At 57.6% G+C, this 13,354-nt stretch overlaps 4 protein-coding genes across 4 annotated transcripts; 3 read left to right on the top strand and 1 right to left on the bottom strand.

Moving 5' to 3' along the window:
* Window positions 1-16: 16 nt before the first annotated feature.
* Window positions 17-1,003, top strand: SCHCODRAFT_02753922 (uncharacterized protein). The gene is made up of 2 exons (XM_003026093.3): window positions 17-414; window positions 466-1,003. Exons 1-2 carry the CDS (start codon window positions 95-97, stop codon window positions 908-910), a joined length of 765 nt encoding a protein of 254 aa, XP_003026139.1. The 5' UTR covers window positions 17-94; the 3' UTR covers window positions 911-1,003.
* A 480-nt stretch (window positions 1,004-1,483) lies between these two features.
* SCHCODRAFT_02645595 (acetyl-CoA synthetase-like protein) lies at window positions 1,484-6,093 on the top strand. Its single transcript, XM_050346451.1, has 16 exons — window positions 1,484-1,637; window positions 1,693-2,115; window positions 2,168-2,519; window positions 2,573-2,721; window positions 2,773-2,928; window positions 2,993-3,214; window positions 3,266-3,378; window positions 3,428-3,517; window positions 3,568-3,693; window positions 3,750-3,911; window positions 3,969-4,133; window positions 4,183-4,741; window positions 4,792-5,226; window positions 5,277-5,525; window positions 5,579-5,942; window positions 6,001-6,093. The coding sequence occupies exons 2-15, from the start codon at window positions 1,819-1,821 to the stop codon at window positions 5,753-5,755; spliced, it is 3,252 nt and encodes a 1,083-aa protein (XP_050196930.1). The 5' UTR covers window positions 1,484-1,637; window positions 1,693-1,818; the 3' UTR covers window positions 5,756-5,942; window positions 6,001-6,093.
* Window positions 6,094-6,881: 788 nt separating this feature from the next.
* On the top strand, window positions 6,882-10,825 carry SCHCODRAFT_02673865 (acetyl-CoA synthetase-like protein; the record flags this gene model as incomplete). The annotated part of the gene is made up of 14 exons (XM_050346691.1): window positions 6,882-7,178; window positions 7,237-7,610; window positions 7,670-7,790; window positions 7,841-7,996; window positions 8,052-8,273; window positions 8,327-8,439; window positions 8,496-8,585; window positions 8,635-8,760; window positions 8,817-8,954; window positions 9,036-9,200; window positions 9,251-9,809; window positions 9,859-10,293; window positions 10,344-10,592; window positions 10,652-10,825. 14 exons carry the CDS (start codon window positions 6,882-6,884, stop codon window positions 10,823-10,825), a joined length of 3,219 nt encoding a protein of 1,072 aa, XP_050196931.1.
* A 718-nt stretch (window positions 10,826-11,543) lies between these two features.
* SCHCODRAFT_02135751 (uncharacterized protein) lies at window positions 11,544-12,880 on the bottom strand. The gene is made up of 3 exons (XM_050341905.1): window positions 12,849-12,880; window positions 12,617-12,803; window positions 11,544-12,566 (listed from the first exon to the last, which is right to left on the bottom strand). Exon 3 carries the CDS (start codon window positions 12,558-12,560, stop codon window positions 11,823-11,825), a length of 738 nt encoding a protein of 245 aa, XP_050196932.1. The 5' UTR covers window positions 12,561-12,566; window positions 12,617-12,803; window positions 12,849-12,880; the 3' UTR covers window positions 11,544-11,822.
* Between the last annotated feature and the right edge of the window lie 474 nt (window positions 12,881-13,354).

A 13,354-nucleotide genomic window follows, 5' to 3' on the forward strand; every position in this document is an offset into this window, starting at 1 on the left:
GGGCCTCATATAAATGATTGCCTGCGCCTTGATATCAACCACATTGCATCTCTGCCACCCATCTTCCACTTTCTCTCCCACCTCGCCGCGAAACATGCCACCCAAGAAAGCGACCACCAAGTGCAATGTCAAGAGTCCGAGGACGAAGAAGAGGTCCGACCTTAAGAATCTCAAGTTCTACGAGCACACCACCGAGCAGAAAGCCGTCAAGCATATGGCCGCCTTGCTCCACCGCAAGCCAAAATATGGGTGGCCCACCGACGAAGAGCTTGCAATTGTCCAGTCGTCTCTGCTGCCTCCGCCGACTCCCATGGGACTCCGACCCTATGCCACCGATGCCTTGCTCAGCGACGCTGCGATGTGCGTGGATGACACTAGCTCCGACTGGTCACGAAGTTGTGGCACGGGTTGCAGGTGCGTTGTACAAGTCATCCTACGGTGGCATGAGCTGACCTGTCTGGGTAGCGAATTCTCGACCGATGATGTGTACTCGCCATCCTATTCTCCTACGCTCGAAGACTTCGACATGCCATCTGCCTGCCCCTTCGCGCCACTTCCTCTATCCCTGGAAGTCGACTTTGAGTCCGCACCCCTAGACGACAGCGCGGGCCCTGCAACGACGACAAACGCTTCGAAACCCGAGTCTCGCGTGCAATACTGCGAATGGGCGCACCGCGACGATTCAACTCACAATCCCTGCGGATTCTGCCTGAATACTCTCTTCGCCGATGCGAACTTGAGATCTAGGATTTCGGACCATCTTAGCCAAAGCGGGTTGGAGGCCGATTTTGTCGGCGGCAAGTCGTCTTGGTATCGCTGCAGATGGAAGAACTGCGACAACAGCCATTACGAAACCTTCTTATTCGACGATCTCGTGGAACATGTCCTTCATTCGCATTACAAGACCTAGTTCGTGCGTCGAACAAGTGGCGTCTTCCGTCTGGATTGCATGTGGGCAGCTGCTCGGAGCTGGACACATCAGGAATAATTACGTGATCTGCGCGCTTTCATACTGCTACTACAGACTATACATGTACTCTTCTACGGGAACCTATGGACTTTTTCGAGTGAATAGTTCGAGACATGCAACCGTGACAAAGTGTGACACCACGTGACAAAGTTCAACTTTGCCGCACTACCGCTAATGAGGACAACGTAAATGTTCCTTTTCCACCTGCTCAGATTGCGATCCTGAGTCGAGTACAACAAAAAACAGATGGAATCCTTGCGCCTGGCGGATATGTGCGGGTTCCTGTCTCTCATGCGTCCGCCGGACGTGATCTAAGCGGCCCCCCAGCTGTGAGGATTGCTGCGGGAAAATACGGCAAAATTCTGCGCATCTGCTTCGCTCTGGTAGTTGAGAATACGCTGAAGAGAAGGACAAAAGGGTGCGGGCTGCCGGCTTCCGGTCATATCTCCACCGGTCCACGTGGCCAAGCGCTACGCGTGGCGCCACTTGAACTTGAGTCCTTGACCTTCATCTCGACGGTCGCGCCCTCTCCGCGCCCTTACAGATGCTCTCTGTGCCTCGTCTTCTCTATCAATAAGCACGAGTGTGTACAGAGGCGAGATCCCGTTGGCATGACTTCCGAATCCCCGAAGAACGAGCTCGGCAAGGGAGGGAGAAGCTGCGCATGGTCCGTTCTGCCATCCGCGCCCCTCTCGAATGACACCTCTAAACTTACCGTTCAGCAGCCAGAACTTCCTCCCGGGGCCGGCGATGCTGACATGGACGTCGTTCGCTCGCAAATAACGTTTACGACATGTATATAAGCGGCCCCCAATAAACGAAGAGAGCATACGGCGAGCGCGCCCACCATGTCGCCCAAAGCTTTTGTTCACGTTCCCCTCGAGGCTAATCTCGCTTTTTCTGCTGCTTGTGACTTTAACCTCAAGCACAACCCGGAGCAGACGTGTTATGTCTACGCTGACGCGGATGGCACGGTTCGCGAGATCACCTACCTCGAATTCGGACGGGCTGTCCACCGCGCTGCTCACGCTCTACGACCTTCGCGCGAAGGCGGCGATGACGGTTCTGTCGTCGCGATCATCGCGCTCTCCGACACGCTCCTCTACCAAGCGGTCAACATTGGGCTCATGAAGGCCGGCCTGGTCGTACGTCGGACGGTCCAGTCCGATCTAGCTCTCGCTGACCGCGCATTGATAGCCGTTCCCCGTTTCCCCTCGTTTATCGGCTCCCGCGGTTGCGAACCTTCTGCGCGCGTCGAACTGCCATCGTGTGGTGGCGACGCAGCAGACGCTGCACGCTCTCATTGCGGCTGTCAAGGGCGAACTCGGGCCAGAGTATACGCTGGAAGTCGATGAGATGCCTGCGCTCGATGTGGTGTATCCTCATCTGGCTCGGGAGAAGGAAGTGCATGCGTTCGAGCCGTATCCCGAGCCCTCGATAGAGCCAAAGCCGGACGACATGCTGCTATATCTGCACTCCTCGGGAAGCACAGGCTTTCCCAAGGCAATACCGCATACGCGTGCCAGTATGGCAGGATGGAGCCGTCTAGGTAAGTTATCCTCTGTATCACTCGCGGCGTAACGGTGCTGAATCGATTTTCAGCTATCAGCCACGATTTGCGCCAGTACCAGCCTCGCCTTCGCTTCGCGACACATATGCTACCAGCATTCCACACGTTCGGCGTCTATGCTCAGCTCATCACACCGCTTCTCGGAGGGGCGGAGGTCGCGCTATTCCAGCCTTTAGTCAAAGTGAGTATCGTCTCCCGGGCCTCACAAAGCGTCTGACTCAAAGACGACCAGACCCCAACAGATGTACCGCCGCCGCCAACGCCCGACTCCCAGCTGGAAGCCGCCCGCGCATGTGGCTGCACCGCGATGGTCTCCGTACCGGCATTCATACATCAGTGGGCGACGAGTGCAGATGCGTTGGAGTACCTGAAGACCTTGAAAGTGCTGGTGAGTATGCAGTTCTATGTCAGCGTGCGCTTCATAAGGGGCTGCTTTGCTGACATCACCTCAGGCCTTCGGTGGCGGTCCTCTGGGCGAAGTCATCGGTAATCAGCTCGTCGACCTGGGTATCAAGCTGCGCTCTATCTACGGCGCAACTGAGTTCGGTGCGCCTTCGCGGTTGAAGCCGACATACGAAGAGGACTGGAAAGAATGTGGCTGGGTCGAGCTGGATACGGATGCGTGTCTAGCTTGGGAGCCACAGGGCGATGGGACGCAGGAGTTGACCATACCGGTATGTCGTCCATTGCAACTTGGTTTGGATAGCATACTGACGATCTTGAAGGCCGACAAGAGCCATTGGCACATCCCCGCTGTTCGGAACCTACCGGATCGCCCAGGATATGCCACGAATGATCTCTGGGTACGCCATCCGACGAAGCCGCACCTTTGGAAGATGCAAGTTGGCCGCTACTTCGTCGCTTCGTTCACTCATACTTTTCCTCAGCATCGGCCGCAAAGACGATATCATCGTGCACGCGACAGGCGAGAAGACCGTACCTGCTCCCATCGAGGGTCTCATTGTGACAAGCCCGACGTAAGTCGTCCCTTCCATTGTTTGGACTTACTTACCGACAGTCTGCAAAGGGTGGGCGCTGTGATGATGTTTGGGTACGGGCGCGACGAGGCGGGAATTCTCGTTGAGCCGACACCTGCGCATCAGGTCGACGTCGACGACGATGTCCAAGTCGCGGCTTACCGCAATGCCATCTGGTAGGTGACAATAGACTTGCGCGTGAATATCTCAGCTAACCGATTCCTGCTCGCAGGCCCCTAGTGGAGGAAGCGAACCGCAGCGCGCCGGCCTACAGTCGCATCTTTAAGGAGCTCATCCTCATTACTCGGAAGGGCAAGCCTCTTCCACGGACAGAGAAGGGCACAGTTATGCGTCGCTTGGCGCTGCAGGTATATAAGGACGAGATCGAAAAAATGTATGTTCTGCACCTTCATTTTAGTGAGCAACTCCATGACGCTGATGTGCACCACAGATACGAGGTCATCGAAAGCCATGCACAAACCGGGGAGAAGGGCGTGAAGCCTCCTTCCAGCTGGGACGAGGCCTCCGTCGCGGATTGGCTCGCCAAGCATGTGCGCGATATCACGGGTCGCGAAATGGACCGCGCAGCGGACCTCTTCGAGCAGGGCTTCGACAGGTGGGTCGTGCTCAATCGATCACCCAAGGTTCTGGCTCACGTTCATCAGTCTGAACGCAACTGTTCTCCGCCTGCGCCTGCTGGGAGGGCTGAAGTCAGACCCGAACGCTGCTTCAGCATGCCTCGGGATCTCGCAGAACGTCGTCTACCAACACCCATCGATCGACAAGCTTGCGACTCTCGTGTCCGGGCTGGTGCGCGGCGAAGCCAATTCAGCGAAGGCACCTGAGGCGAGCGCGATGGATACAGTCGTGTCGCTCGCGGCGCGGTACAGCGAAGGTCTTCCCGGCTACGTCGATGCGTCGACGTTGCCGAAGTATGTTTCCCCAAAGTCCGCCAAAACGTTGGAGTTCCCGGTCACTGTGCTGCTGACGGGCACAACTGGCAACCTCGGGGCGGAGATCCTGGGTATGTTACTCAAGGACGACCGCGTGTCCCGTATCTACGCGCTCGAGCGGGCGGGACCTGCACCTGTGAAGGAGAGGCAGCGCGCGAGGTTTGCCGACAAGGGCTTCGATGTTCGCCTCTTGGACTCGAAGAAGCTGGTCTCTTTGCCGGGCGATGTCTGCGCAGAGCGACTTGGCCAGAGTGAAGCTGTTTTCAGGGAGGTGAGTTTTCTACTTTGCTGTGCATCCCGCGGACTTACGGTTTTCTTCAGATGCTTGCGTCGGTGTCCGTCATCATCCACGTCGCCTGGCGCCTCGACTTCAACCTCGGCGTCAACGCCTTCGAGTCCAGCATCCGCGGAACCCGCGCGCTCGTTGACTTCGCGCGCCAAACCCAACACCGCGACACCTTACGCTTCCTCTTCACCTCTTCCATCGCTTCTGCGGCGTCCCAGGACGCCGCCTCCCGAGGGCCCGTGCCCGAGGAGCCCATCGACGATCCGAGCGTCTGCGTGCAGGGCGGTGGGTATGGACAGGGCAAGTACGTTGCGGAGCGCGTGCTGGCTGCGAGCGGAATCGAGTTCAGCTCAGTCCGAGTGGGGCAGGTGAGCGGCGGGAAGCCGCGCGGGGCGTGGGCGACGACGGACTGGTTCCCGATTGTGGTGAAGACGAGTATCGCGCTGGGCGCCCTGCCGAGCGATGAGCAGGTCAGTCATTTTCTCGTGTGACGTATAGTCCATTCTCATCGACTACGTAGGACGTGACCTGGCTGCCGATGGATACCGTCGCGGCGACCTTGCTGGATGCGGCCTTCTCACAGAGCACCTTGTCGCCTTCGCATAACATCGTCCATCCGCGTCCAATCCCCTGGTCTCAGATGATCACGCAAGTCCAGCATTCCCTCAAGACGGTTCTACAGCGCGACATCCCCGTCGTACCCTTCAAGGATTGGTTCGTTAAGCTCGAAGCGGCGGCAAGTCGACCCGATGTGAGCGCGCAGGATGTGGTGAGTGTGTTCGTAATGCGTATGGCCATCCTCAGTCTCATGATGCTCGACAGCCTGGCGTCAAGCTCCTCGAATTCTTCCGCGGGATGAGCGCTGGACATGGGCTTGGTGCATTTGCGACGGGCAAGACAGAGACAGTCAGTCAGACCCTGCGTAGCGCAGAACCCTTGGCTCAGAGGGACGCGGATGCATGGGTGCAGTACTGGAAGGAAAGCGGGCTGTTGCAGTGAGGTATATTGGGACGCCTCGGTGAGATATAGAACGCGGCGGGGCACGTCGAATTGATACATGTAGAGCAGATAAAGGGTTTGTTACACGTTTCATGAATCCAACAGACGGTTGGTTGGTAGTCCATGATACACAAGAACGGCACTGACGACGGAGGTAACCCTCGATGGAGACCTTTGTACTCATACGGTCAGTAAAAGTAGAACGACAGGTCGAGCTTGCTTTACCTGACATATTGAGCTTACAGGCAATCACCTAGCACGCGCGCGAAACATGCCGTGTTGTATATATCGCGACCAGCGAAGGAGCATTTGTGCTCGCGAAGGCTTCGAATCCGGTGTTTGCCTCATGGGAGATTACTCTGAAGAGTAAAGTATAGCACTCTTAGAAGGGCAAAGGAGACCGTGGGCTACGAGTTGAGGCAGCTAACTCCGAACTTAGTAGAGTTCTGGCGTCTCCGAAGCATGGCCACCCGAGCCCAACTCCGACGCCTAGCTGGCAACAGCCATCCAGGTCGTATTCGATCCGGTTCGCGTCGGTCTAGGTGGCGGAAGTCGGCAGTGATGACCGTCAAATGCAGAGGCAAACGAGCGGAACCCTTTATCCTCGAGGCGCATTGCAGACTAGAAGAAGCCCCAATGATAAAGCAACAATGACAACGGAGGATTGGGTCGACCCGGCTTTCGATAGAGGCTGGATCGCTTCACTGGCACGTGGCCGAGGCGGCGGTCACCTCGACTTGAGCTCGACATCGATGTCGCTTGCCACGCCATGCTGCATGGCCGTCTTCTCAGCGACAGTATGTCTACGTGGATGTAAGTCACCCTCGAGATACTCTTTGCATAGAGATAACCAGCTCAGAAGGTTGAGTAGCACTCACGTCTCTGCGCGGTTCGCTAACAAATGGAGAACAGAATTCCCAGGCGCAATGGCGCATGGTTCGCGCACGCTAAACATACTTCACAGAAGCCCCAACGCGTATTCAAGACCGACAGTGTCCGGCCCTGCTGACATCGCCGCCGTTTGCTCGCATGGCCCCAATGGCTCGTCTTGCCGTTCGCTATATAAGAACCGCTAGGATGATTGAGGACCTTCATCATCATCGCCCGCAGCGTCTTCGAGCACAACATGTCCTCTTCTAGTGCTTTCACTCACGTCACTCTTGAGGAGAACGTCTCAATACCCGCCGCTGTTGACTTTCACCTCAAGCACAACCCCGAATTCGCGTGCTACGTCTTCACCGAGCCCGATGGTACTGTTCGCAAGATCACGTACCTCGAATTCGCGCGCGCTGCTCATCGGGCGGCGCATGCGCTGCGTCCCTCTCGCGAGGGTGAGGATGGCGCCGTCGTCGCCGTCATCGCGCTCTCGGACACTGTTCTCTATCAGGCTGTCACTGTGGGTCTGATAAAGGCTAGCCTTGTTGTACGTCTGCTTTATAAATCTGATGCCGCCTGAAAAGCTCACAATGATTCTTCGACAGCCGTTCCCCATCTCGCCTCGTCTGTCCTCCGCCGCGGTCGCCAACCTCATGCGCATGGCGAACTGCCATCGCCTCGTTGCGACGCAGCAGACTTTGCAGACCTTGATCTCCGGCGTCGAGAAGGAGCTCGGCGCGGGACATGCGCTGAAGCTTGACGAGATGCCCCTGCTCGACCTCATCTATCCTCGTCTGGCAGAGGAGAAAGCTACGGACGCGTTCGAGCCGTACCCCGAGGCGTCAATGCCTCCGAAGCCAGATGATCTGGCCCTCTACCTGCACTCATCTGGGAGCACGGGCTTCCCCAAGGCGATTGGCCACACGTACACGAGCTTGACTGGCTGGAGCAGACTCGGTAAGCCTGCACATCGTAACTGGTGGTCCACTGATACTCATAATTTCTGCAGCCCTTATGCAGGACATCCGTCGCATACAGCCGCGCCTGCCGCTTCGCGGCGCACATGCTGCCCGCGTTCCACACATTCGGCGTCTGCTTGCATATCCTGTCGCCCCTATACGGCGGATCGGAGATCGCGCTCTATAAGCCCGTGGCCAAGGTGGGTGACCTCTACATACGCTCTAAGCGTCATTGATGCATTTTGGCCAGACCCCTACCGATGTCCCGCCGCCTCCGACCGCTGAATCGCAACTTGAAGCCGCACGAGCCTGTCGCTGTACCGCCATGCTGGTCGTGCCTGCGTATATCCACCAATGGGCGGAGGACCCCAGCGCGGTCGAATATTTGAAGACTTTGCAGGTGCTGGTGAGTACTTGAACTCGAGAGTTCTCTGGAGTCCCATCAACTGATGTACCTCAAGGGCTTCGGTGGCGGCCCACTTAGCGAGGCAGTCGGGGATGGTCTGTCCGCCGCGGGCGTGAGACTTCGGTCGGGCTACGGAGCGACCGAGTTTGGTGGCCCGTCGCACATTATACCCACTCACGAGGAGGACTGGAAGGAGTGGAGCTGGATCGAGATCGACACGAATGCTTCCCTGGAGTGGGAGAAGCAGAGCGATGGGACGGAGGAGTTGATCATTCCGGTCGGTCGCGCGTTCGTCCTGTGCATGCTTGGTTGTTGACGCTTGAGACTTAGGCGGTCGCTGGTCATTGGCACCAACCCGCGGTGAAGAACATGGAGGATCGCCCGGGGTACGCGACGAACGACTTGTTCATCCGCCATCCGACTAAGCCGTACCTACGCAAAGTGTAAGTCGACCTCGCTCATTGTCACCAGCGAGGTACTACATAACTTACCTGCATAGCGTTGGTCGGAAGGACGATGTCATCGTACACTCTACTGGCGAGAAGACGGTCCCCGCTCCCATTGAGGGTGTGATTGTCACCAGCCCGATGTGCGTCAAGTACCTCTTGGCCGTGTATCCGTGCTGACAATCTGATTAGGATTCGGGCGGCCATTATGTTTGGTCGCGGGCGCGACGAAGCTGGTATTCTAGTTGAGCCGGCGCCAACGCACCAGATCGACGTCGATGACGATGTGCAAGTTGCCGCGTTCCGCAATGCTATCTGGTGGGTACCTTCTGCGCTTCTACTCCATCAACTTCGCATTAACTCGCCGTCTTCAGGCCTATCATCGAGGAGGCGAATCGCGGTGCCCCCGCGTACAGTCGCATCTTCAAGGAGCTCATCCTCGTCACGCGCGACACGAAGCCGCTTCCGCGCACCGAGAAGGGCACTGTGATGCGTCGACTGGCGCTGCAGATGTACCAGGAGGAGATCAACAAGACGGGAGTTTTCCATCCCTTCATTTGGGGTCAACCCAGATGCTGACCCATCACTTTCAGCTACGAGGTCATCGAGAGCCACACGCAGACCGGCGAGAAGGGAATCAAGCCGCCCGCCAGCTGGAACGCGCCTGTCATCGCCGAGTGGCTAGCAGGGCATGTGCGCGACATTACGGGCCGCGACATGGACCGCGCCATCGACCTATTCGAGCAGGGCTTCGATAGGTACGTGACGATCTGGGAACGCGCGAACATCTACTGATCTACAGCCCCAGTCTCAACGCAACCGTCCTCCGCCTCCGCCTGCTCGGCGCTCTCAGATGCGATCCGCTCGCCGCCCCCGCAGGCCTCGAGATCTCGCAGAACGTCGTCTACCAGCAACCCACAATTGACAAGCTCGCCGCCCACGTCACCAAGCTCGTGCGCGGCGAGGCCGCTACCACCAAGGCGCCCGAAGCGAGCGCGAAGGACCTCATCGTCTCGTTTGCGGCGAAGTACAGCAAGGGCCTCCCCGGTTACGTCGATGCGACGTCGTTGCCGAAGTACGTGCAAAAGAAGTCGGTGAAGCCTCTTGAGTACCCTGTCAGCGTACTGCTAACGGGGACGACGGGCAATCTTGGCGCGGAGATCTTGCAGATGCTGCTGAAGGACGATCGCGTGGCGCGCATTTATACGCTCGAGCGGGATGGTTCCGCCTCTGTGACTGAGCGCCAGCGCGCGCGATTTGCAGACAAGGGCTTCACAATTGCGCTACTGGACTCGAACAAGCTTGTCTCGCTGCAGGGTGACGTGAGCGCGGAGCGACTCGGCCAGAGCGACGAAGTGTTCAAGGAGGTGTGCTTCATGCTGTTTATCCACGATATCACTCTGACAAGACATCCAGATGCTCCGCGCCGTCTCCGTCATCATTCACGTCGCCTGGCGCCTCGACTTCAACCTCGGCGTCAACGCCTTCGAGTCCAGCATTCGCGGCACTCGCGCCCTTGTCGACTTTGCCCGCCAAACACAACACGCCGACTCCCTTCGCTTCGTCTTCACCTCCTCCGTCGCCTCCACGATGTCGTGGGACCCCAGGACTCAGGGCCCGGTCCCCGAGACGCTGCTCAACGACCCAAGCGTCTGCGTTCACGGCGGCGGGTACGGGCAGGGCAAGTACGTCGCGGAGCGCGTGCTGGCTGCAAGCGGGCTCTCGTTCAGCTCGATGAGGGTGGGGCAGGTGAGCGGCGGGCAGCCGCGCGGGGCGTGGGCGACGACGGATTGGTTCCCGATCTTGGTCAAGACGAGCATCGCGTTGGGTGCGCTGCCCGGAGATGAGCAGGCAAGTAGCTTCACTACGAAGACGGAGGTCGAAGCTTACCAGAAATGCAGGACGTGACCTGGCTCTCGATGGACGCCGTCGCGGGGACCTTGCTGGACGCGGCGTTCTCACAAAACGCCCTCGCGCCCTCGCACAATGTCGTCCACCCGCGCCCGATCCCATGGTCCCAGATGATCAAGCACGTCCAGAACTCACTCAAGACAATTCTCAAGCGGGACGTCCCCGTCGTACCATTCGGCGAATGGTTCGTCAAGCTCGAGGCGTTGGCCAATCAGCCCGATGTCAGCGCGCAAGATGTGGTAAGTCTACTCCGAGTTGTCCCGCCCCTGTCTGTCTTGAACCTGACTTCGATGGATAGCCCGGTGTCAAGCTCCTCGAGTTCTTCCGTGGGATAAGTGCTGGACACGGGATGGGCGCATTCGCGACGAATGAGATGGAGGCGGTCAGTGAGACCCTACGCAGGGTAGAGCCTTTGGCTCAGTGTGATGCGGATGCGTGGGTGAAGTACTGGAAGGAGAGCGGGCTGCTGTAGTGGAGCATACTGGTCTGTTTCATTGAGCGAAACCTATGAGACTTCTAGTGCGTTGCGGCACGCCATGCAAATTTGCAGAGCGAACAAAGATGCTGGCAGACTTTAGAGAGAGATGTGCAACAGGACCTTCCTCGATACTAGCAAACGTCAGAATAGTACCGTGTTCAGCAAGGCCTTTTTCTCAGGATGATCACGTGGAAATGCATACAAGAGACACTACTTCACATGCTGAGCGCATAGATAATCATTAGATCCGCGTGCATAGCACATACGGTATACATTGCGGCGAGCGAGGAAATATTTGTTTCCGCAGAAGGCCACGAACTCCCGGCATTTGTGTCTTATTAGATCACAAGCAAAGGTTAATATGGCTGTGAAGGAAGGTACTTCTGTGGGCTGAAGTAAACCGAGATATTTTGAGGAGGGCAGCGTGGATGGGCACCCTTGTCTAAGTACTGACCGGGCTTCCTCGAACTTGAAGAGTATGATCCCAGCAAAGATACGAAGGTACGTGCCTTGTGTTATACACCAAAGAGCGCTGCATGAGCCTTGATTTTGCCGTACGATCACATAAAAGGAGGACTGCAGCCACGGCGATGAAATCTCGGACTGAAGCGTGTGTGACAGGATCAGTCACAATAAGCACGTGACTGCCACGCACACTTTGCCAATCATCAAGCAAGCGTCCGTCAGTCAGATCATGGGTCGCCCCGTACGTAGGATAACAGGTTCATTGTGAACACGAATACATTGTATTTGATAGTGTCTACGTGAGTACTAGCCAAGCAGATACCAAGGGAAGGACCGGTCAGATACCCGGAAAGCCTACGGTCTGCGTACAAGAATGAACACAACCGGAGCAGACGAGCGGAACGCAAGTATGCCGCCGCAAGAGGGATGCACATACTTCGTCGGACAACGGGCAGAACTCGTTCGGAGTCGAGCTTTCGAGCTTCTGGAATCATTGAAGCCCCGCAATGTTGAACCCGTCGCGCCGTCAACTGTGCAGGTCGAGATCTGCTGTGCACGTCGAAAGGATCGGAGAGGCTGTTATCTTGCATCGAAACCGCGTCATTGCCGCGCTTGTCCTGCGGCCGGCGAGAACTTGTTCTGGTCTTGTCGACCGAGCATCTTGTTTGCTGGATTGAGAGCAAAACCTGTGGGCTATTCCTTGTCGAGCTTGGCGTCGTCTGCGGCAGGTGGCCCAGTTGGCGTTCTCGGGATCGAGTGCGCGGGGACATAAGGGTAGGTCGGGCCAGCATTGATCGAGATCTTCCAAGGAGTACAACAGGGATGTTCTTGTGGTACGTCGATCGAAGGTAGTTTTGCAGCGAGGTCCGTAGACGTTCTTGCCTCGGTACGAGAAGCTGGGCCTGCGGCGGGGCGGATGTATGCGCCGGGCGGTGAGGGATATATGCGCTGAGGCGCTTGATGGTTTGGAGGTGATCCTTTTGGTCCGGCGATCGTGGGGCGGCCGTTTAGTTGGAAAGACGTTGGTTCGGGAGGGTTCCCAGTTGCGAGCGGCAGTGTGGAGGAATACTTGGGCTTTGGGCCGCGGTTGGTGGGTAGACTTTGTCTTGAGGCAAGACGACTGTCGAACGTTGCGGGACTTGTGATCGGGCGGCGCGTTGTACTTCTCGCGACAAGCGCCGTTAGTCTTGGGCCAGGGATGGCGAGACTGCGGCTTCGGATAGGACTCAGAGCGCGGACTAGCTAGCGCGCTTGATGCAAGCATATCGGACTGCGAGACGGGTGAGATGGGGAAGCTTCGCGTAACGATCGCGGACGCACCTGGCAACGCCCTGGTCCTACTTCTCTGCGCTCTCTGTGACATGAAAGAGGTGAGGCGGGGTGGGCGGGGCATTCGTTGGGTCGGGACAGAGAAAGTCACGGCGTGAGTCGGATGAGCCCGGTGGGGCGACAACGTCGCGGACACGTTCGTACGGGGCGCCCGGAAGGAAGAGGCGACGGGAGCGCCCTGTGGGAGTCAGAGACAAGAGACGACGGCGAGCAGAGAGCGCACCTTTGACTGTAACCATCCAGTTCTAGCGCGCTCCGACAGCCAAGTGAAGTGCACGCGCGGGGCGCACGACGAGGGCATGGCGCGGAAATTATGAGGAAAATCGCGTTTTTTGACGCGCAGAGGTCTTGTCGACATCGGCGGCGATGAGAGCGAGAGAGAGGAAGTCTCGGGAACTGAATAAGCTGCATGTGATGAGCTGAAAAAGGAAGGGCGAGTTCAAACAATAAGGGGTGGTACTCGCTTTGTCTTTGCGCCTGGATGTCCGGACGCGCCTACGCTCTTCGCTGCTCACTCGCGCTTCGCTTTCTCATGCTTCTTCGACGGCTAGCTCGACGGGGAGGGACAGAATACACGGCCAACGGCGAGCTCCTTCCGATGCCACAACGATGCGACCCGGAAGGAGCAGGGCAGCAAGCGCTTCCCCAGCGCAAGAACACCACGAGCAGAATTTTCTATGGACGAAATCGAGCTCGGGAAGGCGCTACACGACTCTGGACGCTGCTCAC

This window comes from Schizophyllum commune (assembly GCF_000143185.2).
Source record: "Schizophyllum commune H4-8 unplaced genomic scaffold SCHCOscaffold_18, whole genome shotgun sequence".
NCBI classification, from domain to species: Eukaryota; Fungi; Basidiomycota; class Agaricomycetes; order Agaricales; family Schizophyllaceae; genus Schizophyllum; species Schizophyllum commune.

What these genes read in the sequence shown, in the direction of transcription:
- SCHCODRAFT_02645595 (XM_050346451.1), top strand. Translation starts at nt 1,819, where the DNA reads ATGTCGCCCAAAGCTTTTGTTCACGTTCCCCTCGAGGCTAATCTCGCT. An exon ending in TATTCCAGCCTTTAGTCAAA is followed by an intron (nt 2,722 to 2,772) that starts GTGAGTATCGTC and finishes AAAGACGACCAG; the next exon opens with ACCCCAACAGATGTACCGCC. An exon ending in GCTTACCGCAATGCCATCTG is followed by an intron (nt 3,694 to 3,749) that starts GTAGGTGACAAT and finishes TCCTGCTCGCAG; the next exon opens with GCCCCTAGTGGAGGAAGCGA.
- SCHCODRAFT_02753922 (XM_003026093.3), top strand. Translation starts at nt 95, where the DNA reads ATGCCACCCAAGAAAGCGACCACCAAGTGCAATGTCAAGAGTCCGAGG. An exon ending in AGTTGTGGCACGGGTTGCAG is followed by an intron (nt 415 to 465) that starts GTGCGTTGTACA and finishes CTGTCTGGGTAG; the next exon opens with CGAATTCTCGACCGATGATG.
- SCHCODRAFT_02135751 (XM_050341905.1), bottom strand. Translation starts at nt 12,560, where the DNA reads ATGCTTGCATCAAGCGCGCTAGCTAGTCCGCGCTCTGAGTCCTATCCG.